This window comes from Oncorhynchus keta, chromosome 2 (assembly GCF_023373465.1).
Source record: "Oncorhynchus keta strain PuntledgeMale-10-30-2019 chromosome 2, Oket_V2, whole genome shotgun sequence".
Taxonomy (NCBI): Eukaryota; Metazoa; Chordata; class Actinopteri; order Salmoniformes; family Salmonidae; genus Oncorhynchus; species Oncorhynchus keta.
This window is the reverse complement of record NC_068422.1, coordinates 23236396-23263772: the sequence shown is the minus strand read 5'-3', so window position 1 is coordinate 23263772 and position 27377 is coordinate 23236396. Positions and strand designations below refer to the sequence as shown.

Sequence of the window (27377 nt, the reverse complement as noted above, 5' to 3'; positions counted from 1 at the left end):
GGGGACCCCTGCCCTAAATGTATTCAGTACTTGGTCTTATTGCAACTGTTACTGAGATGCATAGGAGGCTGCTTAGGGAAGGACGGCTCATAATGGCTGAACGGAGTGAATGGACTGGCATCAAGCACATGGAAACCATGTTTGATGTATTTGATACAATTCCGCTACAGCCATTACCACGAGTCTGTTCTCCCAAATTAAGGTGCACATGATTAAGAAAAGCCTAAAATAAGCCTAATGCGGGCTGGATTTGGTGTAGCTATTATATTTTAAGAGATGAATCATTTTTAAGAATCCATATTTTTTGTTTTTACGTGGCAATCTGTGATTGCTTAATTTATTTTTATGTAGGCTGCTTTTATTGATTCTTGAAGAATACAACTTTCTTTGCTTATTGAGCTTAGTTTAACATTTTAACCCAATCAGAACCCAAAATATAAACTTGTTTTACTCCATTGTTTGTAAACAATCTAATTGTAAACAAACATTGTATAGCTTCAAAACATGGTTAAAATTATCGTATTGATCAAATGGATGGTCAGTCTATGAATTTGAGAGAGGTTACATTTCTCCAGCCCGATCAGTAAGCTGTTTACCCACAACGGTGGCCGGATGAGTGCTTTATTGTTTGAACTGCAGATTGACCCTTTCAAATGATTAATTCTTTATTAGATTTGGACTGAAATATTTAAGCATGAAACCAAGATCTGAAATGTATTCTCTAGGCCTAGTTTTACAATTGTAAGTTTTGGGGGGAATGGGAATTGGAACAGTAGACGAACATGTCAAACCCAACCACTACACAGGTGATTGCAATCTTCACCTTTTTCTTCGCCACATTGCAAAGATACCTGGGCATGGCACTGTTCAGCAGCTGTGGTGCTGAATCGACGATTAGTCTTTTGTCCATTCAAAATGTCAAATTCATCGCAACGCTATCCATGGTGCTGCATGCTGTGCGATGGTTAAAGGCACAAGGTATTCCCGCATAGTTGGAATGCCTTCTAAAGTGGTGGAACCACAGATATCCTATTAAATTACTATGTGTGGAACTCTGTACGATACAAAACTATATACTACACTGTTTACAAAACATTAAGAACATCTGCTCTTTCCATGACAGACTGACCAGGTGAATCCAGGTGAAAGCCATGATCCCTTATTGATGTCACTTGTTAAATCCACTTCACTTCAGTGTACATGAAGGGGAGGAGACAGGCTAACAAAGGATTTTTAACCTCTACGGGATCGGTGTCCCTATACCTGGACGGTTGTTGCTAACGTGCTCTGTGACTAGAATGACGTTTTAAGTAACAGCCATCTTTCCAGGACATATGCATTTTTATATGTGCAGAATGCTTAAATTCTTGTTAATCTAACTTTACTGTCTAATTTTACAGTAGCTATTAAAGTGAAAAAAGACCATCCTAATTGTTTGAGGAGAGTGCACAGCAAACTTTTATCGCAGCAACTGTTTTGATATATTCACCTCTGAAGGTAAATAATCTACTTACATTCAGTAATCTTGCTCTGATTTGTCATCCTGGGGATCCCAGACACAAAATGTAAGCTTGGTTTGATAAAATCAATTTTTATTTTCAAATGTTGGAACTGACTTCTACACTTTTCCTTTCAAATGGTATCAAGAATATGGATATCCTTGTTGCAGGTCCTGATCTACAGGCAGTTAGATTTGGGTATGTCATTTTAGGTGAACATTTTTTTTTAAAGGCCAAGATCCTTTTTTGAGGTTTTAAGCCTTGAAACAATTGAGACATGGATTGTGAATGGGCAAGACAAAATATTTAAGTGTCTTTGAACGGGGTATGGTAGTAGGTGCCAGGCGCACCGGCCAGGCGCACCCAACGCTGCTGGGTTTTTAACACTCAACAGTTTCTCATGTATATCAAGAATGGTCCACCACCCATAGGACATCCAGCCAATTTGACATAACTGTGGGAAGCATTGGATTTAACATGGGCCAGCATCCCTGTGGAACGCTTTCGACACCTTGTAGAGGCCATGCCCTGACAAATTGAGGCTGTTACCCTACTCGCAACATATTTCTCTGTATAGCATGCACCTCAATTACCTCGACTAACCTGTGCCCCCACACGTTGACTCTGTGTACCAGTACCGTCCTGTATATAGCCTTGTTACTGTTATTTTATTGTTGCTTTTAATGATTTTTTTTATTTTTCTATCTTAACACAATTGTTTCTTAACTGCATTGTTGGTTAAGGGCTTGTAAAGTAAGCATTTCACTGTTGTATTCGGTGCAAATGTTTTCAGACTTGTTGGGCTCAAAGTGTTAGTGAATGGTACTGTTTGTATGAACATTGCTGTGGAGTTATAGACATGTCACTGCTTGTGACTGTTTGTCTTCCAGAATGCTGTGTGCAGTTATCAGTAGAAATCACATTCACTTTGACGTCTCTTTGTAACCCTTCCTGAGTGTCTCATAGCAAGATGTTCAGACAGACCAGCCTCTCTGAGATAATATGTAGTGATCATGTACCAAACCCCAATCCCTTCACCAGGAAACAGACATTCACATCACACACTGGACATAGGGGATTTAATATTACATGCTAGACGTAGGGGATTTAATATTGCACGCTAGACGTAGGAGATTTAATATTGCACGCTAGACGTAGGGGATTTGATATTGCACGCTAGACGTAGGGGATTTGATATTGCACGCTAGACGTAGGGGATTTAGTATTGCACGCTAGAAGTAGGGGATTTAGTATTGCACGCTAGACGTAGGGAATTTAGTATTGCACGCTAGGCATAGGGGATTTAGTATTGCACGCTAGGCGTAGGGGATTTAGTATTGCACGCTAGGCGTAGGGGATTTAGTATTGCACGCTAGGCGTAGGGGATTTAGTATTGCACGCTAGGCGTAGGGGATTTAGTATTGCACAATTGACGTAGGGGATTTAATATTGCACATCTGCAATACACTGAGGCATGCTTAGCATGATTAACATAATGCATACAAATACATATATGGAAACCATTTTCAAAACAATACCTGATGGATTTAGATATCTGAGCACTTGTGACGATGGGGTGTTTTACTCCATGATTGCCTCTTGAGTTATTCTGTCTGTGTCAATAATCTCACAAGACAATGATGCTGTTTTGCATCGCAAAGTGATTTTCATTATATTGTTGTTGTCATTAATACTTTATTTGGATGAAGACAAACCCTTGTGGGAGTTAGGTATATTTTACCCAAGACCATGAAATGAAGGGTAGTTTTCTTGAGGGAGAATCTTGTACTAAGTCAGGTAGACTGATCAGACAGATGGCAGTCAATCAGACCATTGGTATGTTTGTGTTATTGTTTATCTAAATCCCTGTTTGACTGCTTTATGCCATGATACTGAGATTATTAAGGGGAGAGATGAACTGCTGTGGTAACATTTAACTCAATTCCTACTTTGACTTGGAAAGTACAGTATACTGTAGGTCATCAGCCTTTACAAACGACATGCACGGAATTCATGATGATGATGATGGTTTGGAATAGTAAACTGGTACAGCTGCTATCAGAGTTTACAGTATAACTACCAAGCTACCATTAGGATGCATAAACATGAAGTCATGGTCAAATAGCTGAATGGCCCATGCAGGAATCATACCCAAAATTATTGTATTGCAAGCACCATTTTCCAACCGACTGAGACATTTTGTCAAGTTGACTTTTTCAATCAAAGAGATTATCTTGAAATACACACCATCAACAGATGTTGACCCAGATAACAAATCTTGGTGTTCAGAATACACTACGCATGTCCTCTGTCATCCATGTTTATTAGTAAAGAGTAATAGTTGGACAAGGGTTGTTTTATTATTTTGATTCAATAAGATACACGCAGTCAGTCAGGAAAGCTAAGGCCAGCTTCTTCAGGCAAAAGTTTGCATCCTGTAGCTCCAACTCCAAAAAGTTCTGGGACACTGTGAAGTCCATGGAGAACAAGAGCACCTCCTCCCAGCTGCCCACTGCACTGAGGCTAGGAAACACGGTCTCCACCGATAAATCCATGATTATCGAAAACGTCAATAAGCACTTCTCAACGGCTGGCCATGCCTTCCGCCTGGCTACTCCAACCTCGGCCAACAGCTCCGCCCCCCCCGTAGTTCCTCACCCAAGCCTCTCCAGGTTCTCCTTTACCCAAATCCAGATAGCAGATGTTCTGAAAGAGCTGCAAAACCTGGACCCGTACAAATCAGCTGGGCTTGACAATCTGGACCCGCTATTTCTGAAACTATCTGCCGCCATTGTCGCAACCCCTATCACCAGCCTGTTCAACCTCTCTTTCATATCGTCTGAGATCCCCAAGGATTGGAAAGCTGCCGCAGTCATCCCCCTCTTCAAAGGAGGAGACACCCTGGACCCAAACTGCTATAGACCTATATCCATCCTGCCCTGCCTATCTAAGGTCTTCGAAAGCCAAGTCAACAAACAGGTCACTGACCATCTCGAATCCCACCGTACCTTCTCCGCTGTGCAATCTGGTTTCCGAGCCGGTCACGGGTGCACCTCAGCCACACTCAAGGTACTAAATGATATCATAACCGCCATCGATAAAAGACAGTACTGTGCAGCCGTCTTCATCGACCTCGCCAAGGCTTTCGACTCTGTCAATCACCAAATTCTTATCGGCAGACTCAACAGCCTCGGTTTTCGGATGACTGCCTTGCCTGGTTCACCAATTACTTTGCAGACAGAGTTCAGTGTGTCAAATCAGAGGGCATGCTGTCCGGTCCTCTGGCAGTCTCTATGGGGGTGCCACAGGGTTCAATTCTCGGGCCGACTCTTTTCTCTGTATATATCAATGATGTTGCTCTTGCTGCGGGCGATTCCCTGATCCACCTCTACGCAGACGACACCATTCTATATACTTTCGGCCCGTCATTGGACACTGTGCTATCAAACCTCCAAACGAGCTTCAATGCCATACAGCACTCCTTCCGTGGCCTCCAACTGCTCTTAAACGCGAGTAAAACCAAATGCATGCTTTTCAACCGATCGCTGCCTGCACCTGCATGCCCGACTAGCATCACCACCCTGGATGGTTCCAACCTTGAATATGTGGACATCTATAAGTACCTAGGTGTCTGGCTAGACTGCAAACTCTCCTTCCAGACTCACATCAAACATCTCCAATCAAAAATCAAATCCAGAGTCGGCTTTCTATTCCGCAACAAAGCCTCCTTCACTCACGCTGCCAAGCTTACCCTAGTAAAACTGACTATCCTACCGATCCTCGACTTCGGCGATGTCATCTACAAAATGGCTTCCAACACTCTACTCAGCAAACTGGATGCAGTCTATCACAGTGCCATCCGTTTTGTCACTAAAGCACCTTATACCACCCACCACTGCGACTTGTATGCTCTAGTCGGCTGGCCCTCACTACATATTCGTCGCCAGACCCACTGGCTCCAGGTCATTTACAAGTCCATGCTAGGTAAAGCTCCGCCTTATCTCAGTTCACTGGTCACGATGGCAACACCCATCCGTAGCACGCGCTCCAGCAGGTGTATCTCACTGATCATCCCTAAAGCCAACACCTCATTTGGCCGCCTTTCGTTCCAGTACTCTGCTGCCTGTGACTGGAACGAATTGCAAAAATCGCTGAAGTTGGAGACTTTTATCTCCCTCACCAACTTCAAACATCAGCTATCCGAGCAGCTAACCGATCGCTGCAGCTGTACATAGTCTATAGGTAAATAGCTCACCCTTATTCACCTGCCTCATTCCCATACTGTTTTTATACTGTTTTTATTTATTTACTTTTCTGCTCTTTTGCACACCAATATCACCAATATCTCTACCTGTACATGCCCATCTGATCATTTATCACTCCAGTGTTAATCTGCAAAATTGTATTATTCGCCTACCTCCTCATGCCTTTTGCACACATTGTATATAGATTGCCCATTTTTTTCTACTGTGTTATTGACTAGTTAATTGTTTACTCCATGTGTAACTCTGTGTTGTCTGTTCACACTGCTATGCTTTATCTTGGCCAGGTCGCAGTTGCAAATGAGAACTTGTTCTCAACTAGCCTACCTGGTTAAATAAAGGTGAAATAAAAAAAATAAAATAAAAAACTGGTGTCTTTTTAAAAAGACTGATTTAACAACAGACTGATTGGGTACTGTGAAAATCTACTAGTACTACCAAGTAGACTCTTCCATTCCAGTATTTTAGAATAATGTGAAAGGCTGTTAATTAAGAGGAGCTGAGCTAAATCCATTCTCGCTTTCTTTCTGATGTGTAGTAGTAATGTTTTTATTTTTTATTCCCCACAGACTTAACATTAGTTTGATCTTTAGGATAATAAAGCAATTCTCTGTAATCTAAAATGGTATAGTTTTCTTCCAATTACTCTATTTAAAAAAAAAAGGCCTCGTTTGGAAAACAAAACTGATGCTTTAACTAAATTCAGCAAAACAATAAAGTCCTCACTGTCAACCTCGTTTATTTTCAGCAAACTTAACATGTGTAAATATTTGTATGAACATAACAAGATTCAACAACTGAGACATAAACTGAACAAGTTCCACAGACATGTGACTAACAGAAATGGAATAATGTGTCCCTGAACAAAATCAAAAGTAATTGTCAGTATTTGGTGTGGCCACCAGCTGCATCTCCTCATCATGGACTGCACCATATTTACCAGGTTTTGCTGTGAGATGTTACCCCACTCCTCCACCAAGGCACCTGTATGTTCCCGGACATTTGGAATAGTAAACCTATTGGACCTAGCAAGGACGCTGGCATCTTTCTTTTGGTGTTTTTCAGAGTCAGTAGAAAGGCCTCTTTAGTGTCCTAAGTTTTCATAATTGTGACCTTAATTGCCTACCGTCTGTAAGCTGTTAGTGTCTTAACAACCGTTCCACAGGTGCATGTTCATTAATTGTTTATGGTTCATTGAACAAGCATGGGAAACAGTGTTTAAACACTTTACAATGAAGTTCTGTGAAGTTATTTGGATTTTTACGAATTATCTTTGAAAGACCAAGTCCTGAAAAAGGGATGTTTATTTTTTTGCACAGTTTAGTATTAATGGATGGTGTACCGGTTACTGTGGAGGCTCACTGTTTGTACAAGGCATCATGACTCATTTCTTTGTTAACTTTTAGACAGCGGACTGTTGCCGTGTTAGAGGTTTGGAAATATAAAAAGCCCATGGGACTGACACCTTGGATAGCTACAGAGCATTTGTAATCCCATTGTTTGATTTATTTGCCTTTATTTTCTAGAGCGCTTACAGAGGCCATCCTTAACCCATTGATTCTTCAGCTACATGATACATGATTTTCTTCCTATTCAATGCTGTGTTCAACATGATAAAGTGAAGGAGAAGTTATAGATTAACGTAAACCATAAGGGACAAATCAGCATATGGATTTTAAAAGCATCCTTTTTATTTCATCCCAATGATATATTGTATGCAAAGTGTTATGTAACTGTTTGTTGTACTTGTATGTATTGAGTGAGATAAACAGGTTTAACCATGTTCTCTGCTTAGTCAGCGTGGCAGATTCTGCATCAATCAGCGACGGTCAGGGCAGGACTCTCACATGCCTGGTTGGCATATTTCAGAGGCACGTCATGAAGACCGCATTAATAGCCGGAGTGTTCCCTTTTAAGATCTCCCGTTTGGCAGCTACATAGCCTCACTCAAGCAAAACATGGCCACACTAATCTCCCCTGATAAGAGGGGAACAGGATGGACTACTGGCTGGTTCTGTAGCCAAGGTCACACTCTGACTGTTAGCCTACAACATCTGTTTCAAATCCTCCTATTGTCACCAGTTAACATGGAGATTGAAGATACTAAGGGCAAAAAGTGTAATAGCAATGTGCATGTTCTATCCTTCGATGTAATAATGCTGAGTTTCCTCTGACACTTGTATACTCATGATACTAGCTGTAACATCTCAATTCATGATTATGTTGAGTAGTCTCCGTTTGCACTGATCAAATTTGACTTCTCTAGGTTGGACATCTGACTAAATCCCCCTCTCTGGCTCTCCCTGTGTCTCTGGAATGACATGGGTGTTCTTGGTATTCCTATAATCACGTGATTGATTTGATATGAGGGCCATCTGTTTCCCTGCAGGACGATGGCATCCTGAAAGAAATCGACATCAGCCAGCACACCAAAGAGGGCTTTGAAAAGGCAGACCCCTCCCAGTTTGAGCTGCTGAAAGTGCTAGGCCAAGGCTCCTATGGAAAGGTAAACATATAGCTACCTGAATTAAGGTGTTCACATCTATGCATTCGTCACATTTCCCCTACTGTTCAATCTGATATTAATCTCCTCCATAGGTGTTCCTGGTGAGAAAAATCAAAGGCTCTGACAGAGGACAGCTTTATGCCATGAAAGTATTAAGGAAAGCAACGCTAAAAGGTACTTATTCTGATACTTTCGAAGAGTGGTATGTTTTTCATCGGACCAATCTTACTAAGAGCGTAATATTATTACAGTAAACAGACATGATATGGGTATGATTTAATTCCCTATCCAGCCAAACTGGTTTTCCGGCATAAGTAATAAAATATATATTCATTTATTTTAATTTTTTTACATCTCACGTTTCCTATACTCATCAAATCTCAGTCAAAAACATCTTACGTTTCCTGTACTCAACAAATCTCAGTCAAACGCTTTACATTTAAAAAAAAATCTGCTCTGGATAATGAAATGCAGCCTTTTGGCCCTGTCTCAGGAAATGGAGATGATTTTCTCCTTGCTTACATAATACAGGCACAGCTGCAGGAATGTCCTCTGCAAAGCAGAGAGCCATTGCAAGAGGAAGCTGGCATTATATTCTGCATTGCAGCACAGGTGCTTGAGGGGATTATGATTTTGATTATTATTGATAACAAAGTAGCTGACCTCCATTTCTCAGGTGACATAGGGAGAAGGCTTAGGTAATGCAGATAGATGAGCATAATGCAGCAAGTCATTGCATTAGCTCACTCTGTCTCGATTATGCGATGACATACCCAATGCACTGATTAGGTAAGTGGCTGACTAGTGAGGGAGAAGTTCCATATGCATGGTTGAGTGGTTTACAGATTTTCATAGTATCAACAGTTTTGACAATATAGACATTCATACCTGAGGTATTTTATACAGTATCGTCGGATACCGGCCCAACTCTAATGGATTGTATATGTATAGCTTTTGTCCACATCTGTTCAGTTCTACAAGTATCTTAATTCATTACCACCATTTTGATAAGCTTTGTCTGTTTTTCAGTTCGGGATCGGGTGCGGTCCAAAATGGAGAGAGACATTCTGGCTGAAGTCAACCACCCCTTCATAGTCAAACTCCATTATGGTGAGCATATTTCCCAAGTGCCGTCTTTCTCATCCATGTAACCATGTTCTGACTGGCACAAATACATACAACAAGCATTGAGACATGAAAACCCTCTTGTTAAGACAGCCAAATAATTATGTGACGAGATTGTCTTTAGCCATCAGTTGTTGGAATGGTTCTGCCATTAGGCAGCAGGCAGAAACACATTGTGATATCAAATGGAGTAGGTTCTTGCATTGAATAACTCTCCAAGCGTTTTATAAGGCTTGGCACGTCCCTCTAAACATTTCAGTGACGTCTGGAGCCCTTCAGACAGCGTAAGCCATCACTCCGTCTCAAAGCACCTTACCTCCTTATTTATTAGCATGCTCTGAGTATTGCCACAGCAGCCCCAGGCAAACGGATGCACTCAACAAAGCAGATGATAGGAATACACGAGAAAACCATAATATCAAAATTATACCAGGAAAAAAAGGTTTGCCTTGACATGTACCTTTTAAGGAGAGCCGGATTACTGAACGGGCACATAGGGCACATGCCCCGGGGCACCCCGAACTCCAGGTGGTACCCAACCAAATTGATTTAATTTGGGTTGTGGGCCCCCTGGTTGTGGGCCCCCCAGATAGCATATGATAGCTAAATGTGTAGAATTACATGAAATTGGCTTTAAATCTGCCAAATAGTCTCTGAGCCTCATTGTCATTTTTTACATTTGATTTATTTAACTAGGCAAGTCATTTAAGAACAAATTCTTATTTACAATGATGGCCTACCCCGGTCAAACCCGGACGACACTGGGCCAATTGTGCGCCACCCTATGGGACTCCCAATCATGGCCAGATGTGATACAGCCTGGAATCGAACTGTAGTGACGCCTCTTGCACTTTGGAGTGTTTTCATTTTATTGCATGTCATGAGCGAAGGAGAATATGTATTTTGCGAAACCATTTATGTTGTTTTTATGGCCCAGCCTTTCAGACGGAGGGGAAGCTGTATCTGATTCTCGACTTCCTCAGAGGGGGAGACCTCTTCACACGGCTTTCTAAAGAGGTCAGTCATCATGTTACTCACTGTGATGGCTTACTGCTCATTCACTGTTTTATTAATACATTCAAACACCACATGCATAAGTTTAAAAAATGTATACTTTTATTTCCAATCATTTGTTTTCTTGGTACAGATGTCCCTTTTTGATTGAATAGGTACAGTATATTTCGAGGCATTCTCAATTTGCGTGATACTTTTTTTTTTATTGGTCAACTCAACAGCAATTGGTAATTTGGCTTATAGAGTAAAAACCCTCCCAAGTGAAAACCCTTCCAATGCGTTAGTTCAAGGGTCATGACATAAAAATATCTCTTTAGATTTGTTTGCCTTTATTGACAACAGCAACAAACAAGCACATTCCAAAAGAGCTGTAGATGAATGGTATTCTGTCCTCATGAAAATCTGTTTTGATGACCAATTGTATGTTCAACGCCGAGCTATTAATGGATCTTTGACACTTCTTAGTAGTACACTGATTCATCATGCCACTTTGGGGCCCATCACTGTGCAGCACAATGACCAATCTATAACTGCCTCTGTGCCACCACCATAGCTCGCTTTCCTGTGAAGTGATTTCACAGCTTGAGCCAAGTAGGACTTTCATTCATCACAGATGCGCATTACAAAGCTTCAGGACTCATTCTGTGACTAAAAATAGGTCCGTCCTCCCCACTGATTCAATCGATATGTATAAACACCCTGCCATTGATCAGACCCCATCAGGAATAGGTCCCTACATTACAAATGTTCATTCCTAATTGGTTTGGCTTTAATCTTGTACTTCAGCATCTCTGAATGTCCATGCATTCATAGTGAGTTGAAATAAGTAGGCTACTTCAGTAATAAAGTGTAGCTCTTTTAAGTACTCACTTCCAATTACCAGCACAGGTTTCTTTCAAACCACAGACATAATGGCTTGTGTGGTATGTCTAGCATGGGCTTTCGATGCAAACATTTAAGTGCTCACTGTCAATGAACAGCCCAGACCTCATCAGTCAGATTACAATATATCTTTCTTTCCATTGATTAATTACTCCTGAATCCAAGTAACTAACCCAGGGTTGGGGGGGGGAATTATAATTTTGGGTTAAATAACACTCCGGGTCACATTTGAACATCTAAAACTAGATAGAAATTTTGTAGAAATGATTGTCAAATCACTGCCCTTTATCTGGCCTGCAAAATTATTTTGGCAAGAAAATCGTTCCCCAAAAAACTGTGGCCCCCTTTCGAAATCCCAATGTGGCCCTCGAGTCAAAATGATTCCCCATCCCTTCAATAGCCTGTATTGTAATACTGCTATTATGAAGAAATTATAGATAACGACTCAATTGATGAAACCATTGACTCCTTTGGGACATTCAGCTAACAACTGCAGATTGTTTCATCACACCATACTTTTTTAAAACTCATTAATTGGCAATACGCCAAGCTATGTGGATTGCAATAGTTTGTTTGTAACGAACAATGATCATATTTAACATGCTAGTTGACTCCATGATGAACTAAGATGCATGTATCATATACAGTGCATTCGGAAGGTATTCAGACCCCTTGACTTTTTCTACATTTTGTTATATTCCAGCCTTGTTCTAAAATGTATTAAATTGTTTTTCCCCATCATCAATTTACACCCCATAATGACAAAGCAAAAACAGGTTTTTAGAAATGTTTGCAAAAAATGTAAACAATAAAACTGAAATATCACAATTACATAAGTATTCAGACCCTTTACTCAGTACTTTGTTGAAGCACATTTGGCAGTGATTACAGCCTCAAGTCTTCTTGGGTATGATGCTACAAGCTTGACACACCTGTATTTGGGAAGTTTCTCCCATTCTTCTGTACAGATACTCTCAAGCTCTGTCAGGTTGGATGGGGAGCGTCTCTCCAGAGATGTTCAATTGGGTTCAAGGCGGGCTCTGGCTGGGCCACTCAAGGACATTCAGAGACTTGTCTCAAAGTCCCTCAACACTGTTAAACGCTCCCTGAAACACTTCTGCGAGCAGGCCTTTCTAATCGACCTGGCCGGGGTAACCTGGAATGACATTGACCTCATCCCGTCAGTAGATGATGCCTGGCTATCCTTTAAAAGTGCCTTCCTCACCATCTTAAATAAGCATGCCCCTCTCAAAAAAGGTAGAACTAGGAATAGATATAGTCCTTGGTTCACGCAATACCTGTCTGCCCTTGACCAGCACAAAAACATCCTGTGGCGTTCTGCATTAGCATCGAATAGCCCCCGTGATATGCAACTTTTCAGGGAAGTTAGGAACAAATATACACAGGCAGTTAGAAAAGCTAAGGCAAGCTTTTTCAAACAGAAATTTGCATCCTGTAGTACTAACTCAAAAAAAGTTATAGGACACCTCCCGGAGAATAAGAGCACCTCCTCCCAGCTGCCCACTGCTCTGGGGCTAGGAAACACTGTCACCACTGATAAATCCACTATAATTGAGAATTTCAAAAAGCATTTCTCTACGGCTGGCCATGCTTTCCACATGGCTACCCCTACCCCGGTCAACTGCCCAGCACCCTCCACAGCAACCCGGCAAAGCCCCCACCATTTCTCCTTTACCCAAATCCAGATAGCCGACGTTCTGAAAGAGCTGCAAAATCTGGACCCCTACAAATCAGCCGGGCTAGACAATCTGGACCCTCTCTTTCTAAAATTATCTGCCGAAATTGTTGCAACCCCTATTACTAGCCTGTTCAACCTCTCTTTCGTATCGTCTGAGATTCCCAAAGATTGGAAAGCTGCCGCGGTCATCCCCCTCTTCAAAGGGGGTGACACTCTAGACCCAAACTGCTACAGACCTATATCTATCCTACCCTGTCTTTCTAAGGTCTTCGAAAGCCAAGTTAACAAACAGATTACTGACCATTTCGAATCCCACCATACCTTCTCTGCTATGCAATCTGGTTTCAGAGCTGGTCATGGGTGCACCTCAGCCACACTCAAGGTTCTGAAACGACATCATAACCGCCATCGATAAGAGACATTACTGTGCAGCCGTATTCATTGACCTGGCCAAGGCTTTCGACTCTGTCAATCACAACATTCTTATTGGCAGACTCGACAGCCTTGGTTTCTCAAATGATTGCCTCACCTGGTTTACCAACTACTTCTCTGATAGAGTTCAGTGTGTCAAATCGGAGGGCCTGTTGTCTGGACCTCTGACAGTCTCTATGGGTGTGCCACAGGGTTCAATTCTCGGGCAGACTCTCTTTTCTGTATACATTAATGATGTTGCTCTTGCTGCTGGTGATTCTCTGATCCACCTCTACGCAGACGACACCATTCTGTATACTTCTGCCCCCGCAGAAGTAACTAACCTCCAGACGAGCTTCAATGCCATACAACTCTCCTTCCGTGGCCTCCAATTGCTCTTAAACGCAAGTAAAACTAAATGCATGCTTTTCAATTGATCGCTGCCCGAACTTGCTCGCCCGTCCAGCATCACTAGGAACAGGGCTCCGGGCAGCCGAGCGGAAATGGAGGAAAACTCGCCTCCCTGCGGACCTGGCATCCTTTCACTCCCTCCTCTCTACATTTTCCTCCTCTGTCTCTGCTGCTAAAGCCACTTTCTACCACTCTAAATTCCAAGCATCTGCCTCTAACCCTAGGAAGCTCTTTGCCACCTTCTCCTCCCTCCTGAATCCCCCCCCCCCTCCTCCCTCTCTGCAGATGACTTCATCAACCATTTTGAAAAGAAGGTCGATGACATCCGATCCTCGTTTGCTAAGTCAAACGACACCGCTGGTTCTGCTCACACTGCCCTACCCTGTGCTCTGACCTCTTTCTCCCCTCTCTCTCCAGATGAAATCTCGCGTCTTGTGACGGCCGGCCGCCCAACAACCTGCCCGCTTGACCCTATCCCCTCCTCTCTTCTCCAGACCATTTCCGGAGACCTTCTCCCTTACCTCACCTCGCTCATCAACTCATCCCTGACCGCTGGCTACGTCCCTTCCGTCTTCAAGAGAGCGAGAGTTGCACCCCTTCTGAAAAAACCTACACTCGATCCCTCCGATGTCATCAACTACAGACCAGTATCCCTTCTTTCTTTTCTCTCCAAAACTCTTGATCGTGCCGTCCTTGGCCAGCTCTCCCGCTATCTCTCTCAGAATGACCTTCTTGATCCAAATCAGTCAGGTTTCAAGACTAGTCATTCAACTGAGACTGCTCTTCTCTGTATCACGGAGGCGCTCCGCACCGCTAAAGCTAACTCTCTCTCCTCTGCTCTCATCCTTCTAGACCTATCGGCTGCCTTCGATACTGTGAACCATCAGATCCTCCTCTCCACCCTCTCCGAGTTGGGCATCTCCGGCGCGGCCCACGCTTGGATTGCGTCCTACCTGACAGGTCGCTCCTACCAGGTGGCGTGGCGAGAATCTGTCTCCTCACCACGCGCTCTCACCACTGGTGTCCCCCAGGGCTCTGTTCTAGGCCCTCTCCTATTCTCGCTATACACCAAGTCACTTGGCTCTGTCATAACCTCACATGGTCTCTCCTATCATTGCTATGCAGACGACACACAATTAATCTTCTCCTTTCCCCCTTCTGATGACCAGGTGGCGAATCGCATCTCTGCATGTCTGGCAGACATATCAGTGTGGATGACGGATCACCACCTCAAGCTGAACCTCGGCAAGACGGAGCTGCTCTTCCTCCCGGGGAAGGACTGCCCGTTCCATGATCTCGCCATCACGGTTGACAACTCCATCGTGTCCTCCTCCCAGAGCGCTAAGAACCTTGGCGTGATCCTGGACAACACCCTGTCGTTCTCAACTAACATCAAGGCTGTGGCCCGTTCCTGTAGGTTCATGCTCTACAACATCCGCAGAGTACGACCCTGCCTCACACAGGAAGCGGCGCAGGTCCTAATCCAGGCACTTGTCATCTCCCGTCTGGATTACTGCAACTCGCTGTTGGCTGGGCTCCCTGCCTGTGCCATTAAACCCCTACAGCTCATCCAGAACGCCGCAGCCCGTCTGGTGTTCAACCTTCCCAAGTTCTCTCACGTCACCCCGCTCCTCCGCTCTCTCCACTGGCTTCCAGTTGAAGCTCGCATCCGCTACAAGACCATGGTGCTTGCCTACGGAGCTGTGAGGGGAACGGCACCTCAGTACCTCCAGGCTCTGATCAGGCCCTACACCCAAACAAGGGCACTGCGTTCATCCACCTCTGGCCTGCTCGCCTCCCTACCACTGAGGAAGTACAGTTCCCGCTCAGCCCAGTCAAAACTGTTCGCTGCTCTGGCTCCCCAATTGTGGAACACACTCCCTCACGACGCCAGGACAGCGGAGTCAATCACCACCTTCCGGAGACACCTGAAACCCCACCTCTTTAAGGAATACCTAGGATAGGATAAGGTAATCCTTCTCACCCCCCTTAAAAGATTTAGATGCACTATTGTAAAGTGGCTGTTCCACTGGATGTCATAAGGTGAATGCACCAATTTGTAAGTCGCTCTGGATAAGAGCGTCTGCTAAATGACTTAAATGTAATGTAATGTAATGGAATTGACAGCTTTGGAAAGACAACTCTGACGTATCCAAAACTGCAAAGATATTATCTGTGAGTGCCCCAGAACTAATGCTACAGGCGAAACCAAGATGAAGTTTCATACTGGAAATGCCCCAGATTCTGAAGGCGCTGTGTTCCAATGCCTCCTTATATGGCTGTCAATGCGCCAGGAATGAGCCTGCCCTTTGTGTCGTTTCTCCAAGGTGTCTGCAGCATTGTGACGTGTTTGTAGGCATATCATTGGAAGATTGACCATAACAGACTACATTTACCTGGTGTCCGTCCGGTGTCCTGTGTCGAAATTATTGCGTAATCTGTAGGTCCATGCGCGTTCCATTTCTTCAGAAGAGAAAGTCAACTGCCACGAAGGATTTATCGTCGATAGATATGTGAAAAACACCTTGAGGATTGATTCTAAACATCGGTTTGCCATGTTTCTGTCGATATTATGGAGTTAATTTTGAAAAAAGTTCACGTTTTAATGACTTAATTTTGGGGTTTTTTCTTACCCAAACGTGATGAAGAATGATGAACAAAACGGAGCGATTTGTCAACACAAATAATATTTTTTGTAAAAACGGAACATTTGCTATCTAACTGAGAGTCTCCTCATTGAAAACATCTGAAGTTCTTCATAGGTAAATTATTTTATTTGAATCCTTTTCTGTTTTTTGTGAAAATGTTGCATGCTGAAAGCCAGGCATAATCCTATGCTAGGCTATCAATACTGTTACACAAATGCTTGTTTAGCTATGGTTCAAAATCATATTTTGAAAATCTGGGATGACAGTGTTGTTAACAAAAGGCTAAGCTTGAGAGCAAATAGATTAATTTCATTTCATTTGCGATTTTCATGAATAGTTAACGTTGTGTTATGCTAATGAGCTTGCGGATAGATTTACACAATCCTGGATACAGGTTTTTTTTCGTAGATAAACGTGACGCAGAAAACGGAGCGATTTGTCAACACAAATAATATTTTTTGTAAAAATGGAACATTTGCTATCTAACTGAGAGTCTCCTCATTGAAAACATCTGAAGTTCTTCAAAGGTAAATTATTTTATTTGAATCCTTTTCTGTTTTTTGTGAAAATGTTGCCTGCTGAATGCTAATGCTAAATGCTACGCTAAATGCTACGCTAGCTATCAATACTGTTACACAAATGCTTGTTTTGCAATGGTTGAGAAGCATGTTTTGAAAATCTGAGATGACAGTGTTGTTAACAAAAGGCTAAGCTTGAGAGCAAATAGATTAATTTCATTTAATTTGCGATTTTCTTGAATAGTTAACGTTGCGTTATGGTAATGAGCTTGAGGCTGTAGTCACGATACCGGATCCGGGATGGCTCGACGCAAGAAGTTAACTTACCTCATTTGCTCTCACTGTATATAGACTTTTTGTTTTATTTTGTTCTACTGTATTATTGACTGTATGTTTTGTTTATTCCATGTGTAACTCTGTGTTGTTGTATGTGTCGAATTGCTACGCTTTATCTTGGCTAGGTCGCAGTTGCAACTCAACTAGCCTACCTGGTTAAATAAAGGTGAAATTAAAAAGCCACTCCAGCATTGTCTTGGCTGTGAGTTTAGGGTCGTTGTCCTGTTGGAAGGTGAACCTTCGCCTCCAGTCTGAGGTCCTGAGCGCTCTGGAGCAGGTTTTCATCAAGGATCTCTCTGTACTTAGTTCCATTAATCTTTCCCTCAATCCCAACTAGTCTACCAGTACATGCCGCTGAAAAACATCCCCAAAGCATGATGCTGCCACCACCATGCTTCAACGGAGGGATGGTGCCAGATTTCCTCCAGACGTGACGCTTGGCATTCAGGCCAAAGAGTTCAATCTTGGTTTCATCAGTCCAGAGAATCTTGTTTCTCATGGTCTGAGAGTCCTTTACATGCCCTTTGGCAAACTCCAAGGGGGCTGTCGTGCCTTTTATTGAGGAGTGGCATCCATCTGGCCACTCTACCATAAAGGCCTGATTGGTAGAGTGCTGCAGAGATGGTTGTCCTTCTGGAAGTTTTTCCCATCTCCACAGAGGAACTCTGGAGGTCTGTCAGAGTGACCATCATAATTTTTCCCTGACCATGGCCCTTTTCCCCCGATTGCTCAATTTGGCTGGGAGGTAAGCTCTAAGAAAAGTCTTGGTAGTTCCAAACTTTTTAGTACCCTTTCCCAGATCTCTACCTCGAAACAATCCTGTATCGGAGATCTACGGACAATTCCTTCAACCTCATGGCTTGGTTTTTGCTCTGACATGCACGGTCAACTGTGTGACCTCATATAGACAGGTTTGTGCCTTTCCAAATCATGTCCAATCAATTGAATTTACCACAGGTTGACTCCTATCAAGTTGTATAAACATCTCAAGGATGTTCAATGGAAACAGGATGCACCTGAGCTCAATTTCAAGTATCACAGTAAAGGGTCTGAATACTTATGTAAATATTTAAGATGTTTTAATTTTTAATACATTTTAATATACGCCTGGAGCGTAACAAAATGTGGGAAAAGGGAAGGGGTATGAATACTTTCCAAATGCACTGTATATGAATGTTATCAGATGTTAGCAAGTTATTGATTTCATAAACCTTATTTCTAAGGTTACATATATTAAAATTCTTAGCCCTATCCTGGGTAGTTTATCATAGATAATATGGAGAGAACATTTTTTACTTATGAGTGTCAGTTGGTGTGTGTGATGTTGGGCTGAAACAACTGAACCTGAAGCTTGGCTCTCTCACACCTCCCAGGCTTTTGGGACAATGTGCTTTGCATGTTGTAGCAGATGTAAGCAATGTCCCAACGTTCTCTGGCAGCTTTTATAGCTTGGATAAGTTATTTCTGTCTCTGGCGCACAGCTTCAAAGAAGTCCTCGTATAGGAAGATGTTGGTTTCTCTCAAGTTCTTGGCTCTCTCCAGAACAGCCGCCTTGTCCTTGAACCTCAGGAACTTGACAACTATCGGCCTGGGTCTATCATCAGGGCTGGTTACAGGTTTTCCAGACCTGTGGGCGTGCTCCACTTTTTCCTCAGACTCCGTCCAGGCCTCATGTGGAGACTGGTATGCCATCCACAACAATATTATTCCTCCTGGATTGTCCCTCTAGTCTAGATAGTAGGGCTGGGAATTGCCAGGGACCTTACTATACGATATTATCACTATACTTAGGTGCCGAAACTATATGTATTTCATTCGATACTGTGATTTTATTGTTCCAAACATATTGCTCACCATATGTCTACTGTAGAGAGACAAGACAGAGCCATGAGAAAATCAGTCATGGAAATAAAAGTTCTCCAAACAAATGTGAGTTGTGGTGTAGGTACAGCCAACTAGGGCAAAAATAATATTCCTATAGTGTCAAAACTAAATGATATATTGTCAAAAAGAATATCCTAATATCACTACTGTTTTCCCAGTCATCTGAAATAATGATCCACAGACTGCAGTCATCTCGCGTGGGCTTACAGTTTGTTGTCATCTTGCTGCAAGTCTCTTTCAGGACATACACCTCTCCCTGGACATACAGGACATACACTTTTCTGGTCAGATTGCCCATTATTTTGTTAGTTACTTGAATCCACCAGTATTTGGACAAAGCTCTTGAAGCTATTTTCCTGTTGTAACAATTGCTTGTTGACATGTTTTTGTTGATTTTAAAAGATCACTCAACTGTGATAGTGAAACACTGTCCTCTCCATTTCTCCAAACTTCTTTAACTTTGGGCAGCATGACGGTAGCAACTTAGGCTAATGCTGGTTATCCACGGAATTCCAGCCAGCACAGCTCACAGGGCTGATATGAACAGCAACAAACAGCAGAGATTTCAACCGCCACTAGGGCTGGGACAATACCAGTATCGCGATACTCATTAGTATCGTGGCAAGGAAACAAAACTTGAATCAGATTTAACTTGAGGAAAACAGCCCTAATGTTGGAACCAAACATAATTATGTTGTCATCCAGAGTCACATTTATTTATTTTTACAGCTATAGCACACTATATATATATATATATATATATATATATATATATATATATATTTTTTTTTTTACATATATCAGGTTTTTAAAGGACCAAATCATTTGTTCTGCTTTGTGTTTTCATTTTTGGCATGGAAAAAAATATTGCAATAATGGTATCGTCACAGCCCTACTGAGCACACACCCCTGGGGGCCCCTGTGTTGAGGGTCAGAGTGGCGGAGGTGTTGTTGCCTACTCTTACCACCTGGGGTCGGCCCGTCAGGAGTCCAGGATCCAGTTGCAGAGGGGGGTGTTCAGTCTCAGGGTCCCGAGCTTGGAGGGCACTATGGTGTTTGAAATCTGAGTTGTAGTCGATGAACAGCATCCTCACATAAGTATTCCTTTTTTCTAGGTGAGAGAAGGCAGAATGGAGTGCACTTGAGATTGCATTGTCTGTGGATTTGTTGGGGCAGTAGGCAAATTGGAGTGGGTCCAGGGTGTCTGGAATAACGGAGTTGATGTGTGCCATGACCAGCCTTTCAAAACACTTCATTACAGATGTGAGTGTTATAGGGCGGTGGTCATTGTGGCACGATGCCTTTAGTGTTTTGGGGAACAGGAAGGATGGTAGTCAGCTTGAAACATGTGGTGATTACAAACTGGGAGAGGTTGAAAATGTCTGGAAAGACACCTGCCAGCTGGTCTGTACATGCCCGGAGGACACGCCCTGGAATACCATCTGGCCTTACAGACAGAGAGATATAACCGAGTGGGGGGCCTCATGCAGGGCTCTGTGTTGTTTCCAAACCTCTCCTTGAGTACCCCCAGCCATTCTTCTTATTTGTTCAATTCCAACTAGCATACCTGCTCCAACTAATCATCAAGCCCCTGATTAGTTGAATCGGGCTAGCTAGTATGCCTGCTGGAATAGATCATATAAAATTAACTCTGGGGTATTCGAGGGGAGGTTTGCTCAAAGAAATGATTAAATGGATGGAGACCTTGATTATTATTGAATAATAAAAACAACCTGCAGTCCGGATAATAGACCACCAACTTTGGAAATGCGTTCATCCATTCACCCATGTTTCCTAAAACTACTGCCTCCTATGTGTCATCGTGACTACTACCAATTCTTTTGTAAATAATAACTGGAATGAAATAACTGGAATGAAATGTCTCTAGATTTAAATTTGTTCTTCTGGGCGAACAGACAAGTGGGAATTGAAATATGAATGAATTACTGCTGGTTTTGGAAGTCACTCATCTGGAACAGCTAGCAGATTCCCTACTGCTGGTAGCAACTTGTTACTTTCACCACAATTAAATGCTCTCCTTGGCACCGCAGTTTTTATTCCCCACACATATTCCATTTGGGAGCTAAATTAATCTTTCTGTGGTTAAAATTATCTATTTCGTAAAGAAAGAGAAATACAACAATACATGCTCTACCTGAGGAAACTCAGCAAAGTTTTTATTAAGATGAATGCAACTCGCTCTGGATAAGAGTGTCTGCTAAATTACTAAAATGTAAATGTGTAACATCCTTGATGCAATATTTTGGGTGAGGTTCCAAACAGCTGGCTTTGTGATCAAGTTAGTGAGTTTCAGTAGTGTTCCATCTGTGGGTAGTGCTCTTGTTTTGCTCAGGCTACCTGACATTGGAATTATGGAAAGCTGTTTAAAACACATCAATGTAGGCTACTCTACAATTTTCAAAACACAGCTTTTATTTTCACAATCATATATCACACATGTACAGTGGGGCAAAAAAGTATTTAGTCAGCCACCAATTGTGCAAGTTCTCCCACTTAAAAAGATGAGAGAGGCCTGTCATTTTCATCATAGGTACACTTCAACTATGACAGACAAAATGAGAAAAAAAATCCAGAAAATCACACTGTAGGATTTTTAAGGAATTTATTTGCAAATTATTGTGGAAAATAAGTATTTGGTCATCTACAAACAAGCAAGATTTCTGGCTCTCACAGACCTGTAACTTCTTATTTAAGAGGCTCCTCTGTTCTCCACTCGTTACCTGTATTAATGGCACCTGTTTGAACTTGTTATCAGTATAAAAAGACACCTGTCCACAACCTCAAACAGTCACACTCCAAACTCCACTATGGCCAAGACCAAAGAGCTGTCAAAGGACAGAAACAAAATTGTAGACCTGCACCAGGCTGGGAAGATTGAATCTGCAATAGGTAAGCAGCTTGGTTTGAAGAAATCAACTGTGGGAGCAATTATTAGGAAATGGAAGACATACAAGAACACTGATAATCTCCCTGGATCTGGGGCTCCACGCAAGATCTCACCCCGTGGGGTCAAAATTATCACAAGAACGGTGAGCAAAAATCCCAGAACCACATGGTGGGACCTAGTGAATGACCTGCAGAGAGCTGGGACCAAAGTAACAAAGCCTACCATCAGTAACACACTATGCCGCCAGGGACTCAAATCCTGCAGTGCCAGACGTGTCCCCCTGCTTAAGCCAGTACATGTCCAGGCCCATCTGAAGTTTTCTAGAGCGCATTTGGATGATCCAGAAGAAGATTGGGAGAATGTCATATGGTTAGATGAAACCAAAATATAACATTTGGGTAAAAACTCAACTCGTCGTGTTTGGAGGACAAAGAATGCTGAGTTGCATCCAAAGAACACCATACCTACTGCGAAACATGGGGGTGGAAACATCGTGCTTTGGGGCTGTTTTTCTGCAAAGGGACCAGGACGACTGATCCGTGTAAAGGAAAGAATGAATGGGGCCATGTATCGTGAGATTTTGAGTGAAAACCTCCTTCCATCAGCAAGGGCATTGAAGATGAAACGTGGCTGGGTCTTTCAGCATGACAATGATCCCAAACACACCGCCTGGGCAACGAAGGAGTGGCTTCGTAAGAAGCATTTCAAGGTCCTGGAGTGGCCTAGCCAGTCTCCAGATCTCAACCCCATAGAAAATCTTTGGAGGGAGTTGAAAGTCTGTGTTGCCCAGCAACAGCCCCAAAACATCACTACTCTAGAGGAGATCTGCATGGAGGAATGGGCCAAAATACCAGCAACAGTATGTGAAAACCTTGTGAAGACTTACAGAAAACATTTGACCTCTGTCATTGCCAACAAAGGGTATATAACAAAGTATTGAAACTTTTGTTATTGACCAAATACTTATTTTCCACCATAATTTGCAAATAAATTCATTAAAAATCCTACAATGTGATTTTCTGGATTTTTTTTTCTCATTTTGTCTGTCATAGTTGAAGTGTACCTATGATAAAAATGACAGGCCTCGCATCTTTTTAAGTGGGAGAACTTGCACAATTGGTGGCTGACTAAATACTGTTTTGCCCCACTGTACTGTTTGCATCTTGTCAATGACTATCTTTCACCTTTCTCCATCTGCAGGTGATGTTTACTGAAGAGGATGTGAAGTTCTATCTGGCTGAGCTGGCCTTGGCCTTAGATCACCTTCACAGTCTGGGCATCATCTACAGAGACCTCAAACCAGAGAAGTAAAGCCTCACTGACTGTACTGTGCCTAAGACTACTTCCTTATTCAAACAGCATCTTGCATATCCATTCTCCACAGCTTTAACATTTTTACCCATATGAGTACTCATACACATTGTTTCTTTGTCTCTGAGACAAAGAATGACCAAGTACATAACTGTCGGATTTGATATCATATAATTCCGATCCATGAGTTTCAACAAGGTTGCAATACTGCTCCGTGGTGCTGCCTGTGACAGGTCTATCAAAACAACAACAGGTCTCTTGTGCAACCAATGTTGCATCTGTTCTGCATCTTTATCCTCCTGGACTTGTAAATTGGCTCTTGGGTACTTGATGAGAGGAAATAAACGAGGAGCTCTCAGCATGGGAATAATTGACGTTTGAAGGTCTCGCGTAATTCCTGGTTTCAGTGGTCTGCTTTTTTTTTGTCTTTGAAAGACGAGCTATTCCCAGCTTTACTGTTGATTTAATGACACCAACCCAAGGGCAAAAGTGTGCTGTGCACAGATCCATTAGTTCTAACAAACAAACACCCAATAAATGGTATGGGTGTGCAGTGCCGAGAGGTTTGTAAGATGTGAAGATTTTATATAAAGTATTTCTATTATACAGATAGTTTATTAGGTACACACATCTAGTACAGGGTCAGACCCCCCCTTTGCCTCCAGTACAGCCTGAATTCTTCAGGGCATGGAAACGTTTCTCAGTTGGTATTAAGAGACCTAACATGTTTCAGGAGAACATTCCCCACACCATTACACCACCGCCACCATTACACCACCGCAACATCCTGACTGGATGTTTTTTGTTGCACCATTCTCTGTAAACCCTAAACACTGTTGTGCTTGAAAAGCACAGGAGGCCGGACGTTTCTGAGATACTGAAACCGGCTCGCCTGTCACCGGCGATCATACTACGCTCAGTGACTTAGGTCACTCGTTTTGCCCATTCTGGGGTTCAATAGAACAGTAACAATGCTTCAATGCCTTTCTGCCTGCTTTATATATCAAGCCACATCCACGTGACTCACTGTCTGTAGGGGCAAACTATTTTGTGTGTGTGTGTGTGTGTGTGTGTGTGTGTGTGTGTGTGTGTACCAGTCAAAAGTTTGGACACACCGACTCATTCCAGGGTTTTTCTTAATTTTTCTTATTTTCTAATAGAACAATAGTGTAGACATCACAACTATGAAATAACAGGTACTGTATATATATTGATGTCGCATTCCTTCCCTCTACAGTATTCTTCTTGATGAGGAGGGCCACATCAAGATAACAGGTGACTAAAGACTGTTTTAAAAACATACAGCAGTGGTAGTAGTAGTTCAAAAAGATATATCAGTAGTCTCTTTTTTATGTTGAATCCATTAAGCCCATAGCTGGTGGCTGTTTTCCTCTGTCTTTGACATCAATCCCTTTTATCAAATGTATTTTAGATTTCGGGCTGAGTAAAGAGGCAATAGACCATGACAAGCGAGCGTACTCCTTCTGCGGGACGATAGAGTACATGGCCCCTGAGGTGGTCAACAGAAGAGGACATACACATAGTGCTGACTGGTGGTCATTTGGCGTCTTAATGGTGTGGACTTCCTTTCCTTTTGATAATGCATTACAGACATACTATAGCTATTGGTTGGCTGCAATGTTATTGCAACACAATCTCTAGGTCAGAGTTTCATATAATGAAATTGTTTGCATACAGTATATGGACGTGCAGCACTGTGCATACAGCCTGTACGACCAGGTCACTAATGGTCCAACCTATAGTCAAAATGTGGATCTTAATGCAGAGACATCATAATGACGATGCATACTGGTATGGTAGTAGTCCACTACTTCTACGCCAAACACTAGTCTCACCTCTTCAATCCTCTTATATTAAAAAATGAATGCTGATTGAATAGACCTGTTTATAATAAGGTTGCTGCTGACTAATCCACACATTACTCCACCACCTCTAAAGAACAACGGGCTCCCTAATGGTTTCTTAGCTCAGTACTGTAGCCTCACGTTAAAACCAGATCAATACAAACCTTGCCAAATGTATCCCTTTAGGGCCAGAATTTATAACGCAAGCTTTGCTCTCTATAAAAGAAACCTGCCAGGCATATCACCTTGAAGACACATTTCAGTTGAATGCATTCAGTTGTACAACTGACTAGGTATCCCCCTTTTCCTTTCTTTTTGCTCTGCATCTGCAGTGTTAGAACAAGTGCCTGTGTAGTAACTGGAAAATATTATTTTCCTGTATTATGCCATAGTATAGTGAGTTTGTCATCCAAGAAACTGTCAAAATTGTGGTTTTGTAAAGAGATTCAGAGGATTGGTACTGACATTGTTTGTCTTTATTTTCAGTTTGAAATGCTGACAGGATCTCTACCATTTCAAGGCAAAGATCGCAAGGAAACAATGGCCCTCATTCTAAAGTAAGATATGACAATTTGTATGGCAAATATATATGAAAAGCATTACGTTGTGGAATAATTTTCTTTTTTTGTTGTTTTGTAGGGCAAAACTTGGCATGCCGCAATTCTTAAGCCCAGAGGTGCAAAGTTTAATACGGGCCCTCTTCAAAAGAAATCCTACCAATAGATTAGGTATGTAGTCAAGAGAATTAATAGTGTGTGTCATTTCACATGCTCCTCTAATTGAAAGACTAATTTATAGCATTAGATAAGCCATTTCTCATTTTTTAAATGTGACACAGACAGCATTGAAATCGGAATTTTACATCTTCATATTGAGGGTTTTAGGGACAGTGCAGGCTAGAAAGTACAGTTAATGCATGTGCTCTCTTACTCCTCGGTGGAAGCTGGTTGACCAGTGTTGGGATTGAATATAACCACATTAATCACTTCCTCTGTGATGTATAAGATGGAGAGTAATGTCAAGCTAAATTTCAACTGTACTAGGCATCACTAGTGTGGTACCTGTGGTGCAGTCAGATTAAAGCCGGAAGTCATTCTGTATGTATGATTGCGTTAAATATTAGTAACAATTTACCTAAAGTATTTTTTTTCACCTTTATTTAACCAGGTAGTCCAGTTGAGAACAAGTTCTCATTTACAACTGTGACCTGGCCAAGATAAAGCAAAGCAGTGCGACAAAAACAACAACACAGAGTTACACATAAACAAATGTACAGTCAATAACACAAAATAAAGGAAAAATAGAAAAATCTATGTACAGTGTGTGCAAATGTAGGTAGGTAGACAATAAATAGGCCCAAGAGGCAAACATAATTACAATTTAGCATTAATACTGGAGTGATAGATATGCAGATGATGATGTGCAAGGAGAGATTCTGGGGGGCAAAAGAGCAAGAGGGTAAGTAATAATATGGGGATGAGGTAGACAGGTGTGCTATTTACAGATTGGCTGTGTACATGTACAGTGATCGGTAAGCTGATCTGACAGCTGATGCTTAAAGTTAGAGAGGGAAATATAAGACTCCAGTTTCAGTGATTTTTGAAATTCATTCCAGTCATTGGCAGCAGAGAACTGGAAGGAAAGGGAGCCAAAGGAAGTGTTGACTTTGGGGATGACCAGTGTAATATACCTGCGGGAGCGCGTGCTACGGGTGGGAGTTGCTATGGTGGCTAGTGAGCTAAGGTGGGGATTTACCTAGCAAAGACTTATAGATGACCTGGAGCCATTGGGTTTGGCGACGGATATGTAGTGAGGGCCAGCCAACGAGAGCATACAGGTTGCAGTGGTGGGTACTATATGGGGCTTTGGTGATAAAACGGATGGCACTGTGATAGACTCCATCCAGTTTGCTGAGTAGAGTGTTGGGGGCTATTTTGTAAATTACATCGCCGAAGTCAAAGTTCAGTAGGATAGTTTTACGAGGGTATGTTTGGCGGCATGAGTGTAGGAGGCTTTGTTGTGAAATAGGAAGCCGATTTTAGATTTCATTTTGGATTGGAGATGCTTAATGTGAGTCTGGAGAGTTTACAGTCTAACC

General features: G+C 42.3%; 1 protein-coding gene across 4 annotated transcripts in view; it reads left to right on the top strand.

Annotated features, from left to right (window-relative positions):
• LOC118398234 (ribosomal protein S6 kinase alpha-2) overlaps nucleotides 1–27377 on the top strand; it is a 67352-nt gene that overhangs the window by 26469 nt on the left and 13506 nt on the right. For all 4 annotated transcript variants that reach the window (XM_035793409.2, XM_035793386.2, XM_035793401.2 and 1 more), the window contains 9 exons: nucleotides 8151–8267; nucleotides 8360–8441; nucleotides 9297–9377; nucleotides 10330–10409; nucleotides 23304–23410; nucleotides 24652–24689; nucleotides 24847–24989; nucleotides 25766–25836; nucleotides 25919–26007. In XM_035793409.2, coding sequence (XP_035649302.1) covers nucleotides 8151–8267; nucleotides 8360–8441; nucleotides 9297–9377; nucleotides 10330–10409; nucleotides 23304–23410; nucleotides 24652–24689; nucleotides 24847–24989; nucleotides 25766–25836; nucleotides 25919–26007 — 808 coding nt within the window. The remainder of the gene's footprint in view (nucleotides 1–8150; nucleotides 8268–8359; nucleotides 8442–9296; nucleotides 9378–10329; nucleotides 10410–23303; nucleotides 23411–24651; nucleotides 24690–24846; nucleotides 24990–25765; nucleotides 25837–25918; nucleotides 26008–27377) is intronic.